We start from the raw sequence: 26781 nt of genomic DNA on the forward strand, positions 1-26781 counted from the left end.
ATCTGATCTATAAAGATCTTCTAAAGCAACATCTAACTTTAGTGACAAACAGATGTCTCCCTACTTCCTGCTCTGTAGTGTGAAGTGACAGACAGGTCAGAGAGGCTACATGGAGTGCAGGTAGAGCAAACTGGGTCATGGGCAGGTATAGGCATTGGCGTGGTGTGCAGCTTCATGTACTCTGATGGAATTAGAGAGGCATTAGTTGAACAGCACCTTTTTCCATTGTGTAGAATAACATCCTGTCTGCTGAACTCAGAGACCCCTGTGAATATAGTATTCAAGCCGTTGGCTCCACCTTCACCTTCCAGGTGTGGTTAACTGTTAACTGTCCTTATTACTGTGCCCTCATGCTACCATTGGGGCGACCTTAACCACGTGAACATTCAAACCAATTATGGTCCCCTGCAACAGCTTACGATCAGGCTCATCTTCTGGAGAAGGATTTCTGCAAATGGGATCGGGCTACTTACAGAGGCTTAGCATGACGTACTGCCACTTTGAGTTTAATCATGAGGATCCTCAGCAATCGTCTGCTCGCAGGGAAAGGAACATCACGATTAGCTTCACCTGTGAGATCAGCCACGTTAGGAGGGAAAGTTTTGGACAAGAACAAATTATACCGAGAGAACATTACTCAGTGGCCCATTGAGAGTTTTTGGAGATTGATGCGGTATGGGAGAATAGACTTGAGGAATAACCACAATCCCTCTGTTTGAGTCTTCTCAATTTCTTCACTTTGGGATGGATTATAGATCTGGGCTGACTCTCCTGTCCTGCTGGACCAGCCAGAGGAGACCCTGATCACAGAGACTAGTTCACAGGACCTGAGGTTGAACTGAGGCAACAGAAGTGAAGACTAAGGGTCCAAAGCTGGATAAGTTCCCTACAGCTTGTGAGATATCTGTGTAGTATCTGTTTATAACTGTTAAGAACTCATCAAAGGTTAAAAAATGGCGCTCATGAAGGTGAAGTTTGACTTGAAAAAGCGTGTCAAACTGGCCCAGTTTGTCTGGTTTATGTACTGGTTCTCAGTGATGGCCGGGGTGCTGGTGTTCAGCATGGGCCTGTTCTTTAAGATCGAGCTGCGGAAACGCTCTGAGCTCATGGACAACAACGAGAGCCACTTTGTTCCCAACTTGCTCATTGCAGTGGGTCTGCTTGCCTGTGGCATCAACGCCTTTGGAGGCAAGATCTGCTATGACTCCCTGGATCCTACCAAGTTTGCCAAGTGGAAGCCCATGCTGAAGCCCTTCCTGGTGTCGTGCGTGATTTTTAACGCCCTTCTGGTGTTGACGGCTCTGCTCTGCTTTCTTATGAGAATTCCCTTGCAATTCACGCTGGCAGAGGGGCTGAAGAACGGCATGAAGTTCTACAAAGACACAGACACCCCTGGCCGCTGCTACATGAAGAGGACCCTGGACATGATGCAAATGGAGTTCCGTTGCTGTGGCAACAACAACTACAAAGACTGGTTTGAAATCCAGTGGGTTAGTAACCGCTACCTGAACTTTGGGGCAAAAGAAGTAAAAGAGTAAGTGACCCATCTATGTTGAGCTACACATTCCTAAACCTACCTGTGCATCTATAGCTACCTAGCATCTGGTAGAATGCAGGTCCAACCCAGCACTAAATCAGCATGTGTTTCAACAGGGGCAGGGAGTCAGATGGCTGAGTGGTTAGGGAATCGGGCTATTAATCAGAAGGTTGCTGGTTCGATTCCACGGCCATGAAAATTACGTTGTGTCCTTGGGCAAGGCACTTCTCCCCACTTGCCTCGGGGGAATGTCCCTGTACTTAGTGTATGTTGCTCTGGATAAGGGTGTCTGCTAAATGACTAAATGTAAACACTAAGGCCTGTTATGTTCTATATGTTGACCACATATCCTGTGAATAAGAGTTAAGCTCTGTTTTCCAGTTGTGGTAAGAGTTTAGATTACATGGATGAGAAATTAGGAAAAAAGGTCACCAATATGAGGCCAATTTTCTGTGTAAGGTAACTGAAGGAGTACAGGGTCAGTGGATTCCAGGTGTTAGTGAGGATGTTGGATTGCTGTAACAGGATGGACTGTTTCTATGGATTTTATGAAGGGGGGGCGGGGGTATCCGGTCAGTTTACGTTTTAATTGTTGTGGTTTTACATAAAATTAGGTATCAGGTGGTGTTCTCAGACTCAAATCCTCTTGGATTGCATTTCTTCATCCTCCAGGGTTTACTGTCTTGTCCAATCAGCACTGGACCTGGCAACATGGTATGAATAGACATTGCCAGATAGTTCCTTGCACACACAGATTCACCAATGGACCTTGACGCAATTTAACAAATGAGTATGATTGACAAACTAAAAGACATATTTAGACACATTATAGATTGATTGACCCAAAGCTTCTCATAAGAGTGTGCTACTATTGAGAACATAAATAACCACTGTGCCAGACATTGTTTAAAACATTTCAATGATACCCTCCTTACAAAACCTTTATTTGATCTTATTCAGCATTGCTACTTGACGGTGCATTTCTCCGATTTGTGGGGAAGGACTTTGAATGACTTAATGCTCTTTCACATACGAAGACACGCACAGTCAATGATTGTTTCTCTGTAAGGAGATTGTAATCAGCCCTGTGACCTGTAATGAGGCACATACTGCTTCTTGAGTTAATTGCCTTTGTCAGGGTTAAAGGGGTTAATCCTGTCACATACAGGCCAAGCAGATACGTTGCAGTTTATTTCACTTTCAAATGTAGTCAGATCTCCATTAGCTGTTGCATTAGCCACAGTTACTTTTTACAGTTACATTACATTAAAAAAACGCAAAGGCAGAGACTTGAATGAAGACACTCATGCTGAATACATTATCTTAGATCAAATACATGTGTGTCAGATGGAATGGACCTTTGTGCTGACCAATTTATATGTTGATATCTTGATACGCTTTCTATTACAGTAAAACATTTTACAGTTGGATTATAAATCAGCATCCGAGCCATCTGCAATGGCACTGCTTAATCAAATATGCCTCTAATGTAGTGGTGAACACTGCCTCTAATGTAGAGGTGTTTAAGCCTTGACATTCATCAAATTAAAGGTAGGGGTTGTCATAGTAAGTTGTGGTAGCTTTGTCCTGATAGTGTTTTGATATTTTGATGAAGTGAATCCTTCAGGTGTCTTTTGTAAGCTAGGGAACCGCTAGGGAACCATTTAGGGAAAGGTTTATTATTCATCGAGCTCAAAGAGATCAAGTATTACATACAATACATTACTGATCTCTGAAAAATTGAATGTATAGGATGCTGACCTTTGTTTTCTGCCCTTCCCTCTGCAGTCGTATTGGCAGCAATGTGGATGGTCAGTATCTGATGGATGGGGTTCCCTTCAGCTGCTGTAACCCCAGCTCCCCCAGACCCTGCATCCAGTACCAGGTCACCAACAACACAGCCCACTACAGCTATGACCACTACACCGAGGACCTGAACATCTGGAAGAGGGGCTGCCGCGATGCCCTGCTCTCCTACTACGGAGGCCTGATGAACACCATAGGAGCCCTGGTGTTGCTGGTGACCATGCTGGAGGTAAAGGAACCCACACACAAACACAATTATACAGCCTCTCTACAACTGTGAGATGCATGCCTTGTTCCCTGATCCCACTGTGGCCCCAGGCTGCTGTGGGTGGGTTGTGGCCCCTGCTACATGTTAGCTCATAAGTCCCCTTAGAAAAGAGCATGACTGCATCTAACCAGCTATCCTTCTGTGTCCACATTCAGCTGTCGCATATCATCACATCCACTTCAAACAGTCACCATAACACCTATGTGCTTGTCATCATTTCTTCCTTTCTCAGTCCTGTACTTAACAGAATGTGTGCCAGACCTTTATTTGGATACATTTTGTTTTCAGAATGATTAACTCAGCTCACATAATATGGATTAGTCCGATCTAGAAATCATAAAATCAAGTAGTAGACTACTACTTTAACGACTTAGACTAAGACATCTGAAGCTTATCAAAGACAAAAACAACCAAAGAGATCCTACACCTGGAATAGCCATGGTTACGTAAGTGTCCCCAGGGTGGCACAGAGAGCTGTCCTGTAGATCCACCAGGGACGGAGCCAGACACTAACCCACTTTCTGGAATTAATTAAGTACTTGTGTACTATGTGTACTATGTCCACATTATCTGTCCTGTTTTGGAATCTGTATTCTTTGTGGTGGTGTTTATCAATCTTTGATGTTTGTGTTTAAGTGTTCCCAGTAGTTGTTGTTACATTTGCTGTGTGAGTAGGGATTCACATTCTCACCCACAGGTGATTCATAACGATTTTTGTCTTTCCTGGATGATAAATTGTGAGTTACGTGGGCTGTCCAGTTGCAACCCATGATTAGATACGGTCTAACCACCAGAGCTCTCTAACCCTAGCCCTTGGGGTCAGATGGCTGAGCGGTTAGGGCGTCGGGCTATTAATCAGAAGGTTGTTGGTTTGATTCCTGGCCGTGCAGAATGACATTATGTCTTTGGGCAAGGAACTTCACCCTACTTGCCTCGGGGAGAATGTCCCTGTACTTACAGTAAGTCGCTCTGGATAAGAGGGTCTGCTAAATGACTAAATGTACATGCGTAACCCTAAGTGCCCACTACAGTGTTTTTTAACGTTCTGCACCGCTTGCCTTCCCACAGTTCACCACGCTCGGAGGCATGTCCGAAAGGTTAATACAGAGTTGTAATTCTCTAAGGTCACTGTTGTAGTCATGGCCAAGTGTGCAGACTTGGGTTCATGTATTCACAATATCGATCAACATACTACTTTTACACAACATTTGTGTTAAAATACAAAATATTTTACTAGTGCAAGATTACAGTAGACTACATGTTACGCCACCAGTCACTCAACCAGTCGTGTGTCGGCTGGGCTAGTGAGCTAGCAGTGGCACAACTGTGGCACTTAAAAGCATAAAAACACACCAGGGACACTAACAACATCGGTAAGTCTGCACCATGCATTATTATTTTAATGTAATCTTAAAATTCAGGCTTGTCACATTATGTAACTTTGTTCTGAACAGGACTGGTTGTGCAGCTACACACAATACATTTCTTCTCCATTTTGAAACTGAAACCTAGTAATGTTTACCATGACCAACGGTTGCTACGTTACAAGAAACAAGAAACCAATCCGATTGGCCAACGCTTGCGTTTAACGCTCCTCATTTACATAAAGTTGAGAAATTCCAGCTTGCAACGTTCCGCCCTGCTTGCCTTTCCACAATGCCCTACGCGAGCATCAAAGTCCGGTTTCTTTGAAAATAAATTGGAAGCCAACGCCCTGCTCCGCTGTAGTGGACACGCACTCTAACCCAAGCATTTTCACAGGCGTGATGCTTGCTTAGTGAGGAAGCTTGTGTAGAGGCTCAGATTAGAGCTGTACTGAGGATCAGGTGGCCATGAGGGTCAAGGCTGAGGGGATGCTGGGGGTCTGAGTCAAGGTAGAGTGTGCCACCAGGCCCAGGGTGACGACTCTTCCTCTACCCTGCAGGTGGGTGTGATGGTGGGTCTGCAATACGTGAACACCTCCCTCTCCACCCTGGCCAACCCAGAAGACCCAGAGAGTGAGAGTGAGGGCTGGATCCTGGAGAAGACTGTGAAGGAGACCTTCACTGACATCATGGCTAAGATGAAGAACATGGGCAAAGGCAACCAGGTGGACGAGGGAGCGGAGGCTCCCGTCGCCACGGTGAGCTGAACAAGCTCCGCCCATACAAACTGAAACCACCCTCACTGAACAGGGGAGAGAGAGAGAGAGAGATTGGTGTTGCTACTATTTTACCCACATAAAACATACTAAACAATACTATAAACACATTTGGCTTGCTTTTGGAAACATATAAACAAATGGACTTCAGTATTGTGTAAAGGGAAGTACATCATAGGTCCCTGAGTACATATAGAAAAAGCAGAATTTATGAAAAATGTGACCCTTCACACCGAAGACAGAAACACACGCACAGTCACCACACATGCTCATGCATACGTAGACCAACTCAGACGACAGCTCTGCTTTGAAGCAGATTCTCATTGTGGGATTCTCTCTCTTTGTTTCATAGGTAAAGAATGTTATTGCTTATTTCATGTTTTTATTTTTAATTTCCATCCTGTCTATACTCAAATGTGGGAACACAACAAACCAACAAGCTGAAGGTCTAACACCAAAAAATGCATACTATCAATATATTTGCATTTTACCACAATGGGAAAGAATATCATTCTTTTTAATGTGAAACGTAAGGTCAGTACTACAAGGTCAGGTGAGCAGGTGTGTCGTTTTCAGAGCGGTGTGGGGATGGTGGTTGCTATGCAGCCCCCCCTCCCAAAGTTCTAAAGGTTAAGGAGTCAAGTTGGTATTGGTAGCTCGATGAGCAGTGTTTTTTATAGTGATTTCACTTGTAGGTAAATAATAGGCTACAGGCAAAGAAAATAAATGACATGACACACAAAACACAGCTTCTCAACTTCTACTGCATTCGTCTTAAAAGGCTGGGTTGTGCTACTGAGATGGGGTAGGAGTGTGAGGGAGAGGGGAGCGGTCATTCTGGGGTCTCTCAGGGCTGGAGAGAGGGGAAACTCTGGAGTGTAGGGCTGGGGAGAGGAGGAACTCTGGGGTGTAGGGTTGAAGCCAAAGTGAGGGGGAAAGGAAAGGGGCAGGCACCGGAGGGAACCATGATAACCACAAAGCTGGGGAGGACATTTGAGATTGGCAGCTAAATCCCTCCCACAGAACCCTGAAATCTGACCCCTCACCTTCACCACTCAGTGTTCCTGTGTCCTATTAAATGTGTCTATTTTAGGTATGGACCTGCTGTAAATACCATTCTCACACACTCAAACACCAACAACTGGGCTACTGTCTTTGTAAATAGTGTAGAATTGATACAAAACTTTTTTTAAACAATGTAATTAATCAAATTCTTTTATTTTATTGACTGTAAAGATTTTTGTCATGAAAAATATTTTTGTCTCTCTGTCTCTGTACGCGTAGAAAATGATGATGATTATTGTACACCAGAATAAAGGAACATAGTCATGTGTTAGAAAGGATCATAGTGGTGTGTTGTTTCAGTGTAAGGTTGTAGAGATCAGAGAGCAAGGCATTCTGGGAGCGCTGTGGGAGTCCTGATTAAGTGAATAGGATCAGGATCATTATGTGATTACTGCTTTCACATGGCCATAGGACAAGCTTTCAAATGTGTGCTGAAGGACAAGTGTGGCAGGAACACACACAATGGAGGACAAAGAAGGGGATGCAGTTGTTAAATTCCTTTATCAGATTATTTGGACAATTATGAACTAGTATGCAGTCTAAAGCTTACAACCAATGTCCTTCAATTTTCTCCTTTGTCACAAACAAGTCCTTTTGTTTCTCCAATTGTTGAAATGTCAAATCCTGTGGCAAAAACATCCCAAAACAATTCCCATACCAAGGTCAAAAGTTTGTCATGACCAATCACCCATTATGTGTTCGTCACCAGATTAGCGCAGGTAACCCCCGTACCCTGCCTGACAACAGCAGGGAGGCTGTCCTGACCGCTCCAGACTTAGTGGAGGCCCTCTGACAGCTAGCCACAGCGCTAACCAGGCCAACTATGAGTGAGGTATTTTTGGTTGGCCTAAAGTATCTAACTAGCACTTAGCAGATAAGAGCCATAAGAGGCTTTAGATTAGCTTTAGCCCTCAGTCAGATGAACAGGTAATGTGCTGGGCAGGAACACACACGTCATGTAGAAAGCATGGAGGGAAATAATTAATGTTGGGTATTGAAAAGGCAAAAAGATTGATGTTGAATGCTAAAAGTGGGAGTAAAAATGAAATGAAAGATAGTGTAAGTAGAGATACAGTGAGACGAATGATACAAAAAATAGAAGATCTGAGAGATAATCGGATAAGATTATCTGATAAGAAAGAAGTGTTCTAGAAATTCTAGAAGTGTGGTTGCTGACTGTGACTGTATTTGTGTGTGTGTGTGTGTGTGGGGGCAACAACCATGCCACGTTCAAAGTCACTTAAATCCCCTTCCCCATTCTGATGCTCGGTTTGAATTTCAGCAAGTTGTCTTGACCATGTCTACATGCCTAAATACACTGAGTTGCTGCCATGTGATTGGCTGATTAGCTATTTGTGTTAACACGCAATTGAACATGTGTACCTATTAAAGTGGCCGGTGATTGCATATATATATATACTATATGTGACTTAAATATAATTTAAGTGTGAAATTCCACTATCATTGGGCATGGACCTCATGGACCTCAAGTACAGTGATTGGCAGCTTCAATGCTTCCAAGACAGGAAGGTATACAGGTGGATTGCTTAGGTGTTCTCATTTGCTTACTGTACTAGAGGAGAACATAACAGAATACAGTTTCATTGGTGGGATACTGCTATTTGAGATTGCAAATCTCACCAGAAGGTCCTATTGGTTGTCACTAAATTGGCAATACTGTTGAGATCATGTCACCTCAAATCCTGTCTCAAAAGTCAAAGCAAGTACTTAATGTCCCAGTAAAGTGTATTTCGAGTGTTTTGTCTTAACACATGTTTTTGTTGTTGAAATGTATTGCTTAAACACATTACAATGTTACATCGTTAAACCACGGGATTTTTTGGGCAAGGATGAAACCATGCCTCTATGATGCAATGGTGGCATTGAGCATAGCCCCTCCCCTAACACTTTAGGAACTAGAGAGCAAATAAGCTGTTGTTAAAACTAATAAACTGTTATTTATTGATAGCCTGACGTTATTTGGCTAAGTCATGCTAGTTACATATCAATGACATGCTGCTCTAGCTTGTTAACTTGCATAAAGGGGAGATACAAAATGTCCATTCGGTTGCAGACCGAGAAGGACTAGATTGATTCCCGGATAGTTGGTCAATGTCCTCTCCTCTGAATTTTATTCTGGTTTTGTAGGCTCAAATTAATATGGCTGTTTAAAGACAATCCTGCTAGGAGCATCAATTTTTGTTGTAGAGTTTTTGTTGCAGAGTCTAACCCTTTTGTTGTAGGTATTCGACAGTTGTGAGAGGAGCAATTTTTCCGCAAGTGGACGTGGTTTCAGCGACCTGTGCGGACACGCACCCAGCACTTGAGAAATGAGAAAACTGCTAATTTTTTCAAGAGTTTGCCAACTTATTTTAGTTACTCGACGATTTTTTTTATCATTCAAATTTGGCTAGGTGGTCAGGAACACATTTTTCTCTTGTGTCACAAACTCAGAACACAAATGTTATTGTCTCTTTACAGGGAGTTTAAAGTACTTTGAAACTGTCAAACTATTATCTTGTACAAATTCAATTCAAATTGTATTTCTGTCACAAGAGGGTTCATAGCAAGAAATATAAAAAGAAGACAAACAAGACAAGTCAAAATATAGTTCTTACAAGTAATTTGATTGGACAAGAGGCATTCCATGAGTGCTGACGTAGAGTATTGAAGCACTGGGACTTTTAACTTATCATGTTTCCTTCCACCCTGAGAAAAAAAAGAGTTGTGATAGTTAAATTACTAGTAAGGAGGTCTTTAACACTGTCGCTCTTATTAAGGTTAACAAATCTCTTTGGGTTGATGGCCCACTTTTATAACCTTTAATTGTATTTTCTGATCTTATTGCCCCCTTCCTTAAAAAGGTTTATACAGACAGTATAGACATCAATTTATTTCACCTACTTTAACTCAAGTATTGATAACATTGATACAGAAAAAATACCCATTACTCTTAGATAACAGGAGACCAATTTCTCTGTAAAACAATGATTATAAGATCTTTGCCTTAACTTTTGCAGTCAGTTATGGACCTCCTCATACGTTAGGCTCAATCTAGCTTCTTAAAGAAAATACAAATAATATAATATTAGTCGTAGACTTGTTGGACTACTCACATGTAAGTACTTTCTTAAATTCTATAGATAGCCCTCAATACATTGGTTACTTTTTAACTTTTAAGTCATGACAAAAATTTGGATTTTGAGACTTTTTCTGAAAAGCTAAACTAACAATGTATAGGATCGCAAACTGTTGTATTAAATTTAAAGGTGGTGCACCTTCTAGATTTGATTTAAAACGTGGTATTAGACAAGGTTGTCCAATCTCCCATTATCTTTTTGTGTTCTGTACTCAGCTTATTAATATTTATGCTAAATAAAGCCACTTAAAAGCAATATCTATTGCTGGCAGGGATATTATCATATTCCAGTTAGCAGACTGCACTGTTCCTGAAAGATCATCATCAGGTCTCAGCTGCTCTTATAGATGCCCTTCCTAAAGCTTCTGGCCTTAGTTTAAACATCAACAAATGTGAACTGTGTATTAAAGACTGCCAGTTACAACATATTGCTAATATACCAGTCAAGGAATCAGTGACATATTTGCGGATTGTTATCTCGAAAGATAAAAATCTACATGTAAGATACATTTTGATCCCATCCTTCAGAAGCCTAAACCAAAGTTGAATCACTGGCTTCTGAGGGATTTATCCCTAAAAGGTAAAGTTTTGTTGTGTAAAGCTGAGGGACTGTCAAGATTAGTCAATACTGCCACTTCACTCTATGTTTCTAAAAAGATGTGTAATACTGCGTTATTTAATTTTCTATGGAGAAACAAAACACATTATATTAGGAACTCTATAATAATGAATATGTGTGAATCAGGTGGATTGAACTTCCTTGATTTCTGTACTCTAAACAATGTGTTAAATAAATTGGATGAGACATTTCATTCTAAATTCGAATTGTCTTTGGAATTTTATATCCTATTTAGATTCTTTAAATCAAACTTTTTTAAGAGGTGTTTTTTAGCAGGCATAACACAAATCGATAAATTATTAAATCAAGAAGATGTGTTGCTCACTTATTCTGAGTTTCTTGATGTCCATAAAATCCCAGTGACACCAAGGCAGTTTTCTGTTGTGATGAATGCGATTCTGGTAGGGGTCTTGGCATTATTCAGAGCTAATACTCAAAACAGTATTGCGCCCCCCCCCCTCCTTCCGATTTAATTGATACTGCAATTGGAAACTTTGTTTTCCCCTTGGAATTAAAAATATTTATACAACTATTCGTTCTTTACTTCAAAAATACATTGTCACCAGGCCAAACTGTATTGTTTATTGAAATAGACTGATGGAAAGTTTATTATAGAAAGACATCTGGACTTCACCAAACAAATATTTATTGGTAAATTAAGTTAAGTAACTTTCAAAATCTTACACATATACTACCCAGTAAAAAAAAATCTTTAGGATATTGATTTGAACTGTCCATTTTACAATCCTTTGGCTGAAACCTGGTTTCACTTTCACTTGTTTCACATTTTATTTTGGAAATATTTGAATAGATTTATAATTGATAGCATTGACCCCACTTTTTCTTTGTGTTTAGAAAATGTTTTATTTGGCTCTCTAATAAAGCCAGGAATCTGTGTGTGTGAGAGCAAATTAGAATAGGTTTAGTTTCCCACAATCAGATCAAGAACTGGGCACTCTGCAAAGTTCATATTCTGCATGTCATCTTTATAATCCAACGGAGTGCAGTGCCACGATTGACGTTGATTTGAGATAAAGAAATATCTTTTTTGCCTCCAGTTTGGTTTGCTCTCTTTACCTCCCAGCTCTTTCACTCTGATTGGTCTTCTGGTCTGCAGCGAATATTCATATATGTATGTTCAATTGCAGTTCTGACTGTAAATTTGTTCAAGCAAAAAAGCCTATCTTAGATCGTAACAAACTGAGCACACATTTCCACAAATTACTAATTGTTTGTCTATCAAACAAGTTTCTGGCCTGTGGTAATGTGCAGACTTGCAGAAAGTAGAAAGCTAGTATGCAGGAACAATTTAGTGTTGCTTGGCAATAATTCAGTCCCAGTCCAGTTGCAGAACTATTTGTGTTGGTAGAGCTAAATCATTTACTAAATAACAAAATAATCATCTGTTTTCATTTATTAGTGTTAACTAATAAATTATACTTGCAGAACTGTTGTGTAAAAACAATTTCACTCAAAGACTTTGTAGGGTCCTGTCCTGAACGATTATGCACCTCACCCTCAGATGTCCTCTGCTTCCCTCTCCTGGTGGCTAAAGGGAAGCCTGATCTCAGTAGAACACAGAAATAACGTAGGCTGCTTGGAATGCCTGGACAATCCACAGATATTTCTGAACTCTCCATGTTGGTCAGCTCCCTCCATTTATGAATTTACACATATACCTGTAACTTTATCATTCTGTTGCTTATAGTTGGCATTATTCGATTATTAAATCGAAGAAATTACCTCTGATAACGAATACATACTACAGTAAATAGTTAATGAAACCTTCATTGCACATTTAAGTATTGTAAGCAATGTTTTATTTATACTTTACTAAAGCCATTCACAATCTGACCTCAAACTGCTCTGAGGTCAAACAGCCATGATCAGATCAGGACTAACTAGATCACACAAACTACTGTGTCCTTCGTGGCTTACAGCAGCTAGACAGAGACACTGAGGAAAAGGTCACTCCTAATTATTTAAAAATCTGTATTATTACTAGTGGTGTGTATGTGTGTCTGTCTGTCTGTGCGCATGTGTGTGTTTGTGTGGCTTGTGACTGGTTGATTTATACTGCTCAGTGGGACATTGTTTGAGCCAGGCCATGAGTGGACAATGCACTGCCCCTACCCAGAATGCCCACTATGCCAGCTGGCTATTACCAACACTGTTGCCTCTTTACAATTCCTCCCTCCCCCCGACACCTCACCACCCACCCACAGGCACGCACACATGCACGCACACGTGCATGTGTACGTGCACACACACAAACACCCCGCCACTTGGCTGCCCACAACCCCAACCCTACATTGCATTAAACAGCTAAACACACACATTGTGTGATTGTTTCGTGGAATGCGCCGTGTGGGTGGGGGCTGTGCAGCAGAGCAGGGACAAGGTGAAGAGGAGGGAAGAGAAAGGGAAGAGAGAGGGAAGAGAGAGGGAGGCCAACATGAACATTGACTCCGCTGTCTTTAGTACACAGAGGAGCTACACAGTGGGATGGTAGAGCCAGACAATGGACACACACATACATACATACATACATACATACATACATACATACATACATACATACATACATACATACATACATACATACATACATACATACATACATACATACATACACACAAACAGAGACACAGACACACACACCATCACATTCAGACACATACACTCAGACATTCACGTATGAAACACACAGATACACACACATAGAGACACACATAAACCGAGACACATACAACCATACTGACACACACACAAACACACATAGAAGACAAACACTGTAAAAGGATGATGCTCTGAAAATTAGTGTGTATCTCCAGTTGTTGTTTGACTTGTTTTCCATCAGTGTTATTACAGTCATAGCCTTGCTGAAGGATAACGCACTGTCCAGTAAGCTACCTCTCTGCTGGCATTTGCACAGCTGACTACAAAGAAACACTTATCAAGCAAATTAAAGAGTAATTGTCTAAACCTTGGCACACAATTTCCAGATTATTGCCATAAACTCAAACGATGACAGGGGTGTAGCCTAGCCCACTTTTATATGTGAGTCCATCACACATACACTTCCAGATTTCTCGCAAGAGTGATGGACAGCAACAAGTGTTGGTCGAACAGGTGTGCATACCTATGCATTACAGGCCTTCTTGTCTTTTGTGTTTGTGTGTGCGTTTAAGTTTGGGTTTGCGTATGTTTGTGTCTCGAGCACACGCCTCCGGCCCCAATGTAACCGACGCGCGGCGCGTTCCAGTTCCGACTCGTGCAAACTATCATATGATAGGTCTGAGCCTGCTGCGGAACACACACTCACACTTGGAAGGACAATTTAAGCAAGAGATATCTGTCACCTTTACTGTAATGTGCGTGAACAAACACAGAAATACCGAAAACCGGAGATTCTAATAACTGTTGAGGAGTTTTTTGCTTTGAGGTTTTTTTCATCTCAGATTTGTCTGGAGAAAAACACAAAGGTGCATTTGCAAGTGAGTGTAGAGACGCATATAGTAAGAGTCGGAATAACCAACCGTTTGATAGCTTTTTTGTTTGTTTGTTTATTTGTTCTCTAGCTCTGTCCTTGAACAGTTTCCGCATGACTGCGGGACAGTCGGTCCAGAGTGGCGGCTGATCAATTCATCTCGTTAGCGGAGGCAGAGTTGTCGCGGTTGGAATCATTGTTGGAGTGGGGAGCACGGACTGTCAATAGAAACCGGCAGACTTTAATTCGATTTACTTTGACTTTATTATAACTGTTTTCATATAAATACCACTTTTAAAGAAATTGGTTTACATTCAAGCCCAAGAAGTTGACTTTACTTTAGTGAACACTGTTTGCCATGGTGGGTGAGATGGAGTTAAGGGACCGACCCAAGGCCAGCCCGGACTACCTCATGCAGCTCATGAACGACAGGAAGGTGATGAGCTCGCTGCCCAACTTCACTGGTATCTTCACACACCTGGAGCGCCTACTGGATGAAGGTACTGAACAGTTGCACAGGAAACAAGAGTTTCAACAGTTTCAGGTTGAGAACGTGTTTTATTGTTTTGTAGCCTATTGTGTACCATTAACTTGAAGGTTAAAGTGGGTCTAGTTGGAAGACAGCATAACTGTTGTGGGGCAGAGGGCTGAACACACAGTGGGCGCTGGAACAAACAAGACAGTTGTTTTTCCCGGTGACCTAATGCACAAGCTGGTGTGGACGTAACAGGCCGTCCCCGGACTGGCACGAGGACAGTAAGACTGAACATGTCGGAGCTGGAACGTGTTGCGCTGTGCTGCTTTACAGTTCATTGTTTGATTCAATGTTTTTACTTTCCACAGCTCACAGGTGTCTTTAAAAGTGAGTGAGTGTGTTTGTTTTGCATATCTAAAATGACCATGGTCCAGTGTATCTATGTGTGGCAGCCAGGTTGAAGTGTTTAGATAGGGCCTGTCATAAATTCATACCCCCAACCCCAACCCACCCCCCTTGGCCTCTGCCATTCACTCTAAAACACATGTTTCTAACTGTCTGTGTGTGCGTGTGTGTCAGTAATTGTCACCTCTGGGTCTGAGGTCAGCTTGTTATTAGGAGATCATAGTTGTGGTTGTAGCTGTGGGTGTAATTATAGTCCAACTGTAGTTATTATGGTTGGAATTATCACTTGGAGAGCAGAGACGTGTCTGCAATCTGACTGAGGTCAGAATATATTTTTGCTTCAGGCCAGTCACTGTGTATATGTGTGTGTGTGTTAGCATACTGTTACAAAATGAATCATTTGACAAATTGGACACCAGAGTCAGCCATAAAACAAACACAAATAAGGCTTAGTGTCCATGGTCTAATGACATAAATGCTAATGGTGTTAGCTTTCTGTAACTGTTTCTTTGTGTGGTCCACAGTGGTCTCTAAACCATACATCCCATGTTGTTCCTGGACTGTAGTTTGGTCATACTTTGTCCCAGACTGTCGCTAGTTTGTTGTTTTGTGTAGCCTTTTTCTGACACCCCAATTTGTTGAATATATCCTGCCTGTTCACAATACATGCACCTGTGTGTGTGTGTGTGTGTGTGTGTGTGTGTGTGTATGTGTGTGTGTATGTGTGTGTGTGAGAGAGAGTCTCATGTAGGATGTAACTTTAACATGTGTCAGTCAAAAGTTATATATCTGTTATTTGGCTGTCTAGTTTGTTCCTAGCCCTCTGTAAATCTACACATATTTACCTTATTAATAGAGGTAGCACATTAATCAAAGTGTTATGTTTTCACCCCCTCCCTCAGAGATCGGAAGAGTGCGCAAGGACATGTACAATGACACCATGAATGGGGGTGTCAGTGAGGGGCGGGACTCTGAAGAGCTGCCTGATGCTATTGGTCCAGTTGCTCAGCTGCAAGAGAAACTCTACGTGCCTGTCAAGGAGTACCCTGATGTGAGTGGATAAACCTATCCCCCACAAACGCTGGTCAGGATGCTCTGGGTTACCCATGTTTCCCTGTGCTGGTAACAGGGTCACACAAAATACGTAGGTACTAGTAAGACCTCAAAAGACAGACCGTTGATAACAACAAATGTTGTTTTTGAAAAGAAGGCCCAAGTTAGACTGTTCAGGTGGTTGAGTAAGTCTTTTCATTAACATATATTAGCTATGTTTCCACATGTGATACACACACACACACAGTGAAACAGATTAGGTCAGGGTATTATATATAGTATCTAGTCATGGTAGCTGTATGTTAAGGGTTGCCTTCGGGAATGTAAAGAATGTGTTGCAACCTTCACAGATAGAAGAGGTTAAGAAAACAGCAACAGTTTGTCTGAAGTGACAAGTTGGGGGGTACTGGGTAGACAAACGTTGAAAAAGATTGAAAGAAAGACTAAAATAGATAGAAGTATGCAGTGATATGAAAGAGAATGAAAAGGAAAGAAAGACACAAGAAAGATAGAGAGACAGATCAATAAAGAAAAACTGAGAAACAGCAAGGTAGGCACAGGCAGTAGGACAGAGGAAAAGACAGAGGCAGCTGTCTAGTTAATCACTCAGCTTCAGTGACAGATAAGGTTAAGAGAGTGTAGCTGTCCTGCCATACCACCAGCCAACACATAATGAGCTATTCCTGTCCCCCTGCCCCTCCCCTGTACCCAAATACAAACACACGCACACACAAAAATATGTGCACACACACTCAATTTTACAGAATGTTCTTTTCCACAATGACTGTTTCATTTTGTACTGTTGTCTAGTTTAACTTTGTGGGGAGAATCCTGGGTCCAAGGGGACTGACAGCCAAACAGCTGGAGGCAGAGACAGGCTGCAAGATTATGGTGCGAGGAAAAGGCTCCATGAGGGACAAGAAGAAGGTGCGCACACACACACACGCACCACACAGAAAGAGAATGTTCTGGTCCTGGATCTGTATTCAATCCTCTGTGGAGGTAACCAGACAAACGCCAGGTGGAGCAAGTCCAGCATTCCTTCCCCCTCTCTCCGGAACATTCCCAACCCACACTTTAAGCCCTGAGGGGAAATAGAGGATGGGAGGAAGAGGGCCAGGGAAAGAGAGGGGGACAGTGGAACAAATATTAAAATGTTCTCACACAAATGCACACTTACCCTAACTGTGTGTGTGTGCTGCAGGAGGAATTGAACAGAGGGAAGCCCAACTGGGAGCATCTAAGTGAAGACCTTCATGTGTTAATTACTGTTGAGGACACCCACAACCGAGCCCAGATCAAACTGCAGCGAGCCACAGCGGAGGTCAACAAACTGCTCATCCCTGCTGTGAGTCACAAACTATTGGATGTGTGAGAGAAATAGAGGAGAGAAAGAGACATGTGTGTGTATATGTGTGTGTCTGTGGGGGGCTGTGTGTGTGTGTGTGTGTGGGGGGGGGGCTGTGTGTGTGTGTGGTAGGGGGTAATCAGTAGTGACACGTATAAAAGAGTCACCATGGTAACCTATGGTTGTGTGAAAGACTATGGGGATGAATTGAGAGTCTGTTCACACATTTTCCTCATTCAAGATTTCACTCTTGTACATTTACATCTATACTACACAGGCTACAGTATTTCAGTCTTGTACATTTACATATTTACTACATAGGCTACAGTATTTCACTCTTGTACACTTACATCTATACTACACAAGCTACAGTATTTCACATGATCTTTTCCTCCTACTTGAACACACTTGGAAAAACACGCGCACACACAGTTTTTGTTTGTGCACTCTTAACTCTTAACCTAACAAATTGTACCAAAAACTGTTGAATACGTTTTCACTGGTTCTGTTTACTCCTTTTTTATTCACTAGTTGCCATTTTTCATTTATATTTAAATGTACTTGCATCTGTTTCTAAAGCCTGTGTGTAAGTTAATGATAGCTATTGGGTTAACTTAGATGAACCAACATGTTTTACAAACCCACATTTGTGTTATATATAAATCTTTATTTCAGACGCCAAGTTCCATATAAAATAACAGACAGAGAGCTATAAAAAAGAGAAACACTAAAAGATACAACATACATAATACAGTGCATTAAAAAGTATGAAGACTTTTGTGCCAATGTCGTCTTAAGTTCGAAGTAAATCGATAGCAGCTCTTTAAAGGGTTGACCTCTACTATACAATTCTCAGACTTGTCCAGTCGACACATGAAACCATACATCAATTGTCTCAAGAGTGCCTCACAGGTTGGCGTGTGCTTCGACACAAACAACTGACTAGCACTATGCCACCTAGGCACATTAAGCAGCAATCTAAAAGCATCATTGTAAGCTACTTTCAGTCTCTGTATACTCCTTTTTCTGTAAATAGACCAGGCATGAGCAGTGTACAATGGTGTTATGTAGGTTCTAAACAGGGAACATTTAACTGAGTCTGAGCACATAGAAAACGTCCTTAACATATTGGCCTGAGAATATATTTTGCAGCGCTGTCAATATATATCGTTGTCATCTGTCCAATCATCAGAAATGACATGGCCCAGATATTTTATTTCCTCACAAACACCACGGGGACTGCCAGATAAATAAAAAGTAGGGAAGGTTAATTTCCTGTCCTGATTACTTCTGACTATCATTATGTGGCTTTTCTTTGCATTTTATTTTATTTCATGATCTATGCCATACTGAGAGCACACCCTCAGTATGTGTTGCAACCCAGCACTATATGGGCTGAGTAAGACTAAATCATCTGCGTACATCAGGTGATTGACAATAGATTCACCTACAAGCCTGTATTTGTCTTATTCAGCTGGCTTGATAAATCTTCCATATACACATTAAACAAAAAGGGAGATAAAATTCCTCCTTGTCGAACTCCGTTACTAACATGGAAAGGAGCTGATACAACATTGTCCCATTTAACATGAAAAGTTTGATTGGCATACCAGAACACCAAAATCCTCACAAGAGGTTTAGGGACACCTCTCGCTAGCAGCTTCATGAACAGTTTTTCATGGAAAATTCGATCGAAAGCTTTGGAAGCATCAATAAAGCATAAAAATACAGATTAATTAAGACTTGTGTACCTAGAGACAATCTCCTTCAGAGCATAGATACAGAGATCAGTACCATGTTTTTTTTTATAACCTGTTATGTACTGTAACCCAAGCTTAAAGAAACGGCAACTTGATTGATACTGTTTTGTGTGTGTTTTTGAGTGCGTGTACGGTACACTGGCTTAAATTACATTATATAGGATTTGTGTGTGTGTAGGCTGAGGGAGAGGACAGTCTGAAAAAAATGCAGTTGATGGAGCTGGCCATTCTCAATGGAACCTACAGAGATGCTAACATCAAAACTGGTAAGTATGACATCATCACCAAACTGCCATTGTGTTTGTGCTGGAGGTTCACTTTAGAGATTAGGGTTAGGGGATGTATGGAGGGGGCAGCTGAGGTTAGGTGATGTGTGAAGGGAGCAACTGGGGTTAGGGGGATGTGTGGAGGGGGGCAGCTGAGGTTAGGGTTAGGGGATGTGTGGAGTAGGGCAGCTGAGGTTAGGGGATGTGTGGAGGAGGGCAGCTGAGGTTAGGGGATGTGTGGAGGGGGGCAGCTGAGGTTAGGGGATGTGTGGAGGAGGGCAGCTGAGGTTAGGGGATGTGTGGAGGGGGGCAGCTGAGGTTAGGGAATGTGTGGAGGAGGTCAGCTGAGGTTAAGGGATGTGTGGAGGGGGGAAGCTGAGGTTAGGGTTAGGGGATGTGTGGAGGAGGTCAGCTGAGGTTAGGGGGATGTGTGGAGGAGGGCAGCTGAGGTTAGGGGATGTGTGGAGGGGGCAGCTGAGGTTAGGGGATGTGTGGAGTAGGACAGCTGAGGTTGGGGGAGGTGTGGAGTAGGGTAGCTGAGGTTAAGGGATGTGTGGAGGGGGGCAGCTGAGGTTAGGGGATGTGTGGAGGAGGGCAGCTGAGGTTAGGGGATGTGTGGAGTAGGGCAGCTGAGGTCAGGGGATGTGTGGAGTAGGGCAACTGAGGTTAGGGGATGTGTGGAGGGGGGCAGCTGAGGTTAGGGGATGTGTGGAGGAGGGCAGCTGAGTTTCAGGTTAGGAGAAGTGTGGAGGTCAGCTGAGGTTAGGGGATGTGTGGGTAGGGAGTCGGCAGCTGAGGTTAGGTTCAAAGTGAGTCTACTGTATTTCAGAATACTTTCCTTCATGTAATGGATGTTTGTGTGCTTTCTTTTTCTGTCCTGTGTTTTCCCAGCTACTATGGGCTTCTCTCTAGCCTCCCATCAGGCCCCTCGCATCATTACTGGCCCATCCCCCATGCTGCCTTCCACTCTGAGAAACCCCACCCCCCTCAGCACGCCCACCATCATGCCACATCTGATTCGACAGATCCAGAGCTCAGCTTTAATGCAGGGAGCCAATCCCCACGCAGCACTGATGCAGCAAGCTCAAGAATCAGGAATTATATATGCACCCTATGAGTACCCCTACACACTCACCCCGTCAATACTGGAATACCCCATTGACTCTACTGGAGTACTAGGTAAACACACGTGCAAACACACACTCTCAAAATAACAAAAACATGGAACATCTTGAAAGGCACTACATATATGATATGAATGAGGAGGAACTCATTATTAACAGACTGTACAATTGTGAAGGTCTTGGTCTCAGCCCTGTTTCTCCCCCACTGCAGGTATGGTTTACCCAACCAAGGGCTAAGCTGCTACACACCTCCTGCACAAGATGGCTCTCAGATACACCCCCTTAAATAAACCATCACAAAGTCATTTTAGGGTTCACATTTCAAATGATCTCATTCTGGAAACAATAAGTTGGAATATAAAATGCATGTGCATTATTCCGTCTCATAAATGTGCATCTACTTTGAAGGTTACTGTATATTTTCTTAGAAAGGTAGCTTAGAAAATACCAGATTTTGACACAAGAGGTTTACTGTGTGTATGTCACAATTTTTACTAACTTTTTGTGTTTTGGTCATTGTAATTGCACAATGAGCAGGTGCGATGACTGCTAAGGTACGACGCCACGACATGAGACTCCATCCTTACCAAAGGGTAGTGACCCCAGACAGAGGTCAGTTAGTTCACCAGTTGTGTGGGTGTGTGTGTGTTTGGACCTATTTATCTGTGGTATGGACCAAGGTTGGTTTCTATTTAGCAGTTTAGTTTGTGTCATGCTAAGAAGGGCTGGTGAAATGTGTTGAGGTGGTGACACACTTGAAAATTAGGTTACAGTGGCTTAAAGGAAAAGAGTAATGAGACAGTTCTTAGCACGATTAGTGGGCACATGGGGTTGACCCCCAGTATGAGAATGGATTGGCCCATTTACTGCAAATGTAAACACATATTAAGTCAGTCCATTACAACCCAACCTAAGAGATCAAATAGTTTTATAAACTTAAATTATTGATTCATTTTCATGAACTAGATGTAGAAAAAATTACATGTACTTTCTTTTGTTGTTGTTTTATATATCAATGTTTTTTATTCTGGATTCTTGGCAAACCCACTCAGCGTCCCTATGAGAATGGTTATATGCAGTTTGGTCATGGTAAGGTAGTGTAGTGTGATCCTATAGGGTCCAGTATTACTTCAAGATGGTGTCTGACACCTTATTAACATATTATTAGCGCAGGTGTAAATTCTTTTTTTCTGGACCTTCTCTGATGAGCCATAGGGTTTACAGTCAGAAGGACTTCATTCCATTTTCAGCAACATTGTCTTAACTGTTAAAGCAGTGGTTCTCAAACCTGTCCTCAGGGACCACCTGTCCTGCATGTTTTAGATGTTTCCCTGCTCCAACACACCTGATTCAAATGCATGTTCGTTACCAGGCTTCTACAGAGCTAGATAACGACCCATTCATTTGAATCAGGTGTGTTGGAGCAGGGAAACATCTAAAACATGCAGGGTAGGTGGTACTTGAGGACAGGTTTGACAACCACTGTGTTAAAGGGAGTATTGTGTATTGGCAAATGTGTAAGAATTACAAAATTAAAAGTAGTGTTTAAGTTTGTGGAAATGTATGTATTTAGCCACAAATAATAAGTAGCAAAAATGAGCTATGCATTGCCACTACATTGCATGTCTTGACTGTGCATTCTAAAAATATATAATAGACCCCCATGGTTATGAAATATTGGAAGGCCTCACAACTGGGTCATTGATTAGGAGGTTTATAGCATTAGAGATCTATATTGTTATTAGTGAAACAAAGCACCTAGCTGTGTTGATAGGTGTTGTGTGTTGTGGTCCTGAGTCGGAGGCCCTTTGGTTCTTCTGGTAAACCTCCTCAGACGGAGGCTCTGTAGAGAACAACAAATAGAATAAAGTCTGAGACAAGTCATTCTCCAAAGAAGAAACTAAAGCCTGCAGTCAACATTTTTAAGTGTCAATTACTTATTAATTCCTTCTAAAATCATATTTCTTAACATCTCATCGCTGTCTTGTGATTAGATGTATCCTTGCTTTCGCACTCCGTTTGAATGCAGTTCTCATATCAAAGTCTGAAAACCATAATTAAACTGTAATCTCATCATCGTCTCTGATGGCCCTCTCTGCCCAGACTGATGCTTAACACTAAAATGCCACTGTGTTCCAGTGCCTCCTTACATTTATCTTTGAGTCATATAGCAGACGCTATTATTCAAAGCAATTTACAAGAAGCGTGTTTATCAATAGTAAGGGAAGCGACATTCTCAACGTCAGTAAAGCTTCTGTAAGAACAAGTGACCAGCGGTCACACCTCTATGTCACATACATGAAGAGCTGGATGGGGTTGAGAGAGAGGTTGGCCCATCGGATTTGAGTAGATCAGAGGAAGGTGGGGCTTTGATGTTTAATTATTTAGATTATTCTCTCTTATAGTCATACGTGTACCCAAAGTTGAAGATAAAAGTGTTTGATGTTGGGAAACTGTTGGGGTCAGTTCCACTGTGGAGAAGCTAATGGAGGATCCCTGGTGGATCCAGGAGCCACATTAGGCTGTCAGTGTTTCCAGGGTTTCAGGCTGTGCTAGGCGCATCATCACTAGCCCAAGTAGCAGACATCTGTAGCAGAAGCACTAGTTCCTTGAACCTAATATGCAAATATAACACCTTTAGTAGCACTGCTGTGAACAATGCGCAACGCCTGGTATCTGTTGTGTGCTGCAATTGAGATACCTGTACTGGCTGTGATATTGATGTGATTGTTCAGACCATGGTTATGAGCTCATATGCTGCTAATGAAGACATGTTTTATGGTCCTGATGTCTGCCTCACTGCAGTAGATCTGTTGTCATCCTTCCGCCACTAGTTGACACTAATATCTTTTCTATCTTTTTTCTTTGTCTTCTTTGTTTCTCCTCGTACCCTCCTCTCTGTCTGTCATCTAACTCTCCAGCTGCCACAGCAACTAATCCATGACCTCTGACCTTCTGACCTTTCCGCCCACTGATGACCCATCCACCTCACTTTGGCTCTCGGCTGCACCCGTGCCCCAGCCCAATCCACCAGAGACCAGCACTGCGTGAACAACCTCTGTCTCTGCCTAACCAGCCAACCAGGGGACATGATAGGAATCCCTTCAGAGGATTCACCCATGGCCACACCTCCTAACCAGGTGTCCCCGCCCACCCCAAGGCCAAAGTACTTCTACTTAGTTAGTGTCCTCTAACTCCTGCCATGGTATGAGTCCAAGTGATGCATTTATAAAGATAATAATGAATCAAACACTGAGAGGAACCTACACGCTCAGGAACAACACCCCAGTCCTCTCACAGTGCAGTAAATGAGGAGACATGTTCTTTCGTCATCATGTTGCCTTTGTATCACCATAGCGTTTTATAAATCTGATGAACAAATATGCCTTTAATTATACAATATGAGAAAGATGTTACAAATCAGGACAACATTCCTGGCATTGTATTCCTAATGAAATACAAAGTGTCTCAATCAAGTATTTAAGATAAATCAGGCCTAGCTTGTCTAAAGAGTATTCCCATAATCCTGTGTGTCATATATAAATATTATTTATAAAAACATCTTGGAGCACAATTGTACTGAACCTGTATTTGGGTACTAAGGCCCTAGCTATGCATTGCTATTGGTAGGTTCCTTTTTGGCTACCGTGTCTGTGGTAGTCTTCTACCAATACGACAGGGCCATCATATCAGTGTTAACATTTGTGTTTGTTACTTTGTTTTTGTTTTTTGGAAGAGTGGAAGGTAGATTTGTGTTTACTTGTGAGTGTGCATAGGCTTTCACGTGAACTGTGTCTGTTGCATTTTGCCTCGGATCAACTTGTATTCCACTCAGTGCCTTGTACTTCAACCAGTGCCTTCAAGAGAATACAATAATATATTCATTTTTAACATCTGTAACAAGGTTATAATATATTTTTCTATTATATTTTGTAAGTGAAAAATAACATTAAATGACAATGTCAGATAAGAAAAGTATGCCTTATCATGGATTATAATTTCAAATTTTCAGCTATAATAATGAAAACTTTAAGCAGCTTCATCACATACTGGTGTGCCAAATGTTTGTTAAGTCCTGATGTAGTGAACATTTTTTCCAGGATCTTTGGTTGGTCTCTGTTGCTTACCTTATGTGCCTTTTATATATATATGTGACTTTTAATGGTGTAGTATCACTATTATTCTCCAGTGCCAAGTATTACTAACTGACCAACCCAGCGATCTTTAACAGCTTAACTGATATCTGTCTCTGCTTGGATTTCCTTTAGAAAAACACCAGCTGTCTGGAAATAAAATGTGTTCAACATTGAATGTTTAACTTTTCAAACATTATTTGGAAAAAGAATAACTCATTGTACTGGAAACAGCAAACTATTAAACTATTAAAACTAACAAACTTGGTTGCTTTCCTCTGTCACATAATTCTGACCGTGAGCTTTTTTCCTACTAATAGTAGACTGTGGATACTGCAACAACTCTGGAAATACTCGTAAACTAAATGACTACAGACCAAAAACTATGCCAAAGGTAATATATCAAGAAATGTGTTTTTGGAAGGTCATGAAGAAGTTGAATGCAACAATCTTCCCTCTACCCTTTCTCTCTTTCACACTTTCTGTTCAGGCAATTAATCCTTTATTGACATACATGTGTATATTTAACAGTTACACTCACCCAATGAGGATGCACATTCAGTTTGCTCAGGCAGTCCTCACAAATTGGAAGTAAAAAGCATGATCTGGAAACGTACTTTCTGCTGTCTAGTAACTTGAATTAGATATTTTTAGAAGAAGTGAGCCTCTTTAGAACATCTGGCGATCTCCTTCCTGTAGCTCTCCCATCCACTACATCAAAGTATCAAAACTTCCACCACTCACAACTGAAACCCAATCTGAAGGTATGTGTGTGTGAGTGAGGATACAGTTGTGGTATAATGTACTCAACCTGCCATAAGTGACCATCCTATGTACCTCCTTCAGTTTCTAACCACGTGGCGAGTTGACATTATGTTCTATCATGCCGTCTAACATCGAGGTCAATCCAAGTTGTTTTTGTGCCAGTTGTCTGAGGACATCTAGTGAACCTGACGTTTGTGTAGATGTTTAAACAAAGCATAGTGACTGATATAGTCATCAGTGCTAGCTCACTGATCAGGCAGCAGAACATGAGTGCTGAGTGCTTGTCCTGGTAGGTGTGTAGCTTCTGTCTAAGGTCTGCTCTGCAATGTCCATCAGTCCAGAGGACTGACAGTCAACAGCTTGTCAACTTGTGCTACTGTGTCAGGACAAGGTCAAATTCTCAACCAGGTCAGTATGAGATGAAAGAAAGATTGCACGTGTACGCTCGCACACACACACTCATACTTTGGGAATGACAATCTGGGATGACACTCTGGGATGACACTCTGGGATGACATTCTGGGATGGCACTCTGGGGATGGCACTGACATTCTGGGGATGACACTGGGATGTCACTCTGGGATGACACTCTGGGGATGACACTCTGGGGATGACACTGGGATGACACTCTGGGATGGACTCTGGGGATGACACTGGGATGACACTCTGGGATGGCACTCTGGGGATGACACTCTGGGGATGACACTGACATTCTGGGGATGACACTGGGATGTCACTCTGGGATGACACTCTGGGGATGACACTCTGGGAATGACACTGACACTATGGGATGATACTCTGGGGATGATACTCTGGGAATGACAATCTGGGATGACACTCTGGGATGACACTCTGGGAATGACACTGACACTATGGGATGATACTCTGGGGATGATACTCTGGGAATGACACTCTGGGAATGACAGTGATACTCTGGGGATGATACTCTGGGGATGACACTGACACTCTGGCGATGATAGTCTTTGGATGACACTCTGGGGATGATACTCTGGGGATGACAGTGACACTCTGGGGATGATACTCTTGGGATGACAGTGACACTCTGGCGATGATACTCTGGGGATGACACTCTGGGGATGAAACTCTGGGGATGACAGTGACACTCTGGCGATGATACTCTGGGGATGACACTCTGGGGATGATACTCTGGGGATTATACTCTGGGGATGACAGTGATACTCTGAGGATGATACTCTGGGGATGACACTGACACTCTGGCGATGATAGGTTTGGGATGACACTCTGGGGATGATACTCTGGGAATGATACTCTGGGAATGACACTGACACTTTAGGGATGACAGTGACACTCTGGGAATGACACTCTGGGGATGACACTGACACTCTGGGCATGATACTCTGGGGATG

General features: G+C 42.2%; 2 protein-coding genes across 3 annotated transcripts; both read left to right on the forward strand.

Moving 5' to 3' along the window:
- The first annotated feature begins 54 nt into the window (after window positions 1-54).
- Window positions 55-7094, forward strand: prph2a (peripherin 2a (retinal degeneration, slow)). Its single transcript, XM_047032802.1, has 3 exons — window positions 55-1534; window positions 3326-3572; window positions 5536-7094. The coding sequence occupies exons 1-3, from the start codon at window positions 954-956 to the stop codon at window positions 5740-5742; spliced, it is 1035 nt and encodes a 344-aa protein (XP_046888758.1). The 5' UTR covers window positions 55-953; the 3' UTR covers window positions 5743-7094.
- A 6602-nt stretch (window positions 7095-13696) lies between these two features.
- Window positions 13697-24879, forward strand: qki2 (QKI, KH domain containing, RNA binding 2). 2 transcript variants are annotated; one of them, XM_047032741.1, is made up of 8 exons: window positions 13697-14564; window positions 15847-15995; window positions 16808-16924; window positions 17202-17345; window positions 19284-19371; window positions 20263-20550; window positions 21033-21107; window positions 23417-24879. In XM_047032741.1, the coding sequence occupies exons 1-8, from the start codon at window positions 14423-14425 to the stop codon at window positions 23437-23439; spliced, it is 1026 nt and encodes a 341-aa protein (XP_046888697.1). In that variant the 5' UTR covers window positions 13697-14422; the 3' UTR covers window positions 23440-24879. The 2 variants fall into 2 exon arrangements, 1 of the variants encoding a protein (XP_046888697.1); XR_006956975.1 differs by having other exon boundaries at window positions 13698-14564; window positions 20707-21107; window positions 23417-23440.
- Window positions 24880-26781: the final 1902 nt, after the last annotated feature.

The sequence above is a fragment of the Hypomesus transpacificus genome, chromosome 13, assembly GCF_021917145.1.
Source record: "Hypomesus transpacificus isolate Combined female chromosome 13, fHypTra1, whole genome shotgun sequence".
NCBI classification, from domain to species: domain Eukaryota; kingdom Metazoa; phylum Chordata; class Actinopteri; order Osmeriformes; family Osmeridae; genus Hypomesus; species Hypomesus transpacificus.

What these genes read in the sequence shown, in the direction of transcription:
- prph2a (XM_047032802.1), top strand. Translation starts at nt 954, where the DNA reads ATGGCGCTCATGAAGGTGAAGTTTGACTTGAAAAAGCGTGTCAAACTG. An exon ending in GGGGCAAAAGAAGTAAAAGA is followed by an intron (nt 1,535 to 3,325) that starts GTAAGTGACCCA and finishes TTCCCTCTGCAG; the next exon opens with TCGTATTGGCAGCAATGTGG. An exon ending in TGCTGGTGACCATGCTGGAG is followed by an intron (nt 3,573 to 5,535) that starts GTAAAGGAACCC and finishes TCTACCCTGCAG; the next exon opens with GTGGGTGTGATGGTGGGTCT.
- qki2 (XM_047032741.1), top strand. Translation starts at nt 14,423, where the DNA reads ATGGTGGGTGAGATGGAGTTAAGGGACCGACCCAAGGCCAGCCCGGAC. An exon ending in CTGTCAAGGAGTACCCTGAT is followed by an intron (nt 15,996 to 16,807) that starts GTGAGTGGATAA and finishes ACTGTTGTCTAG; the next exon opens with TTTAACTTTGTGGGGAGAAT. An exon ending in AGATGCTAACATCAAAACTG is followed by an intron (nt 19,372 to 20,262) that starts GTAAGTATGACA and finishes GTGTTTTCCCAG; the next exon opens with CTACTATGGGCTTCTCTCTA.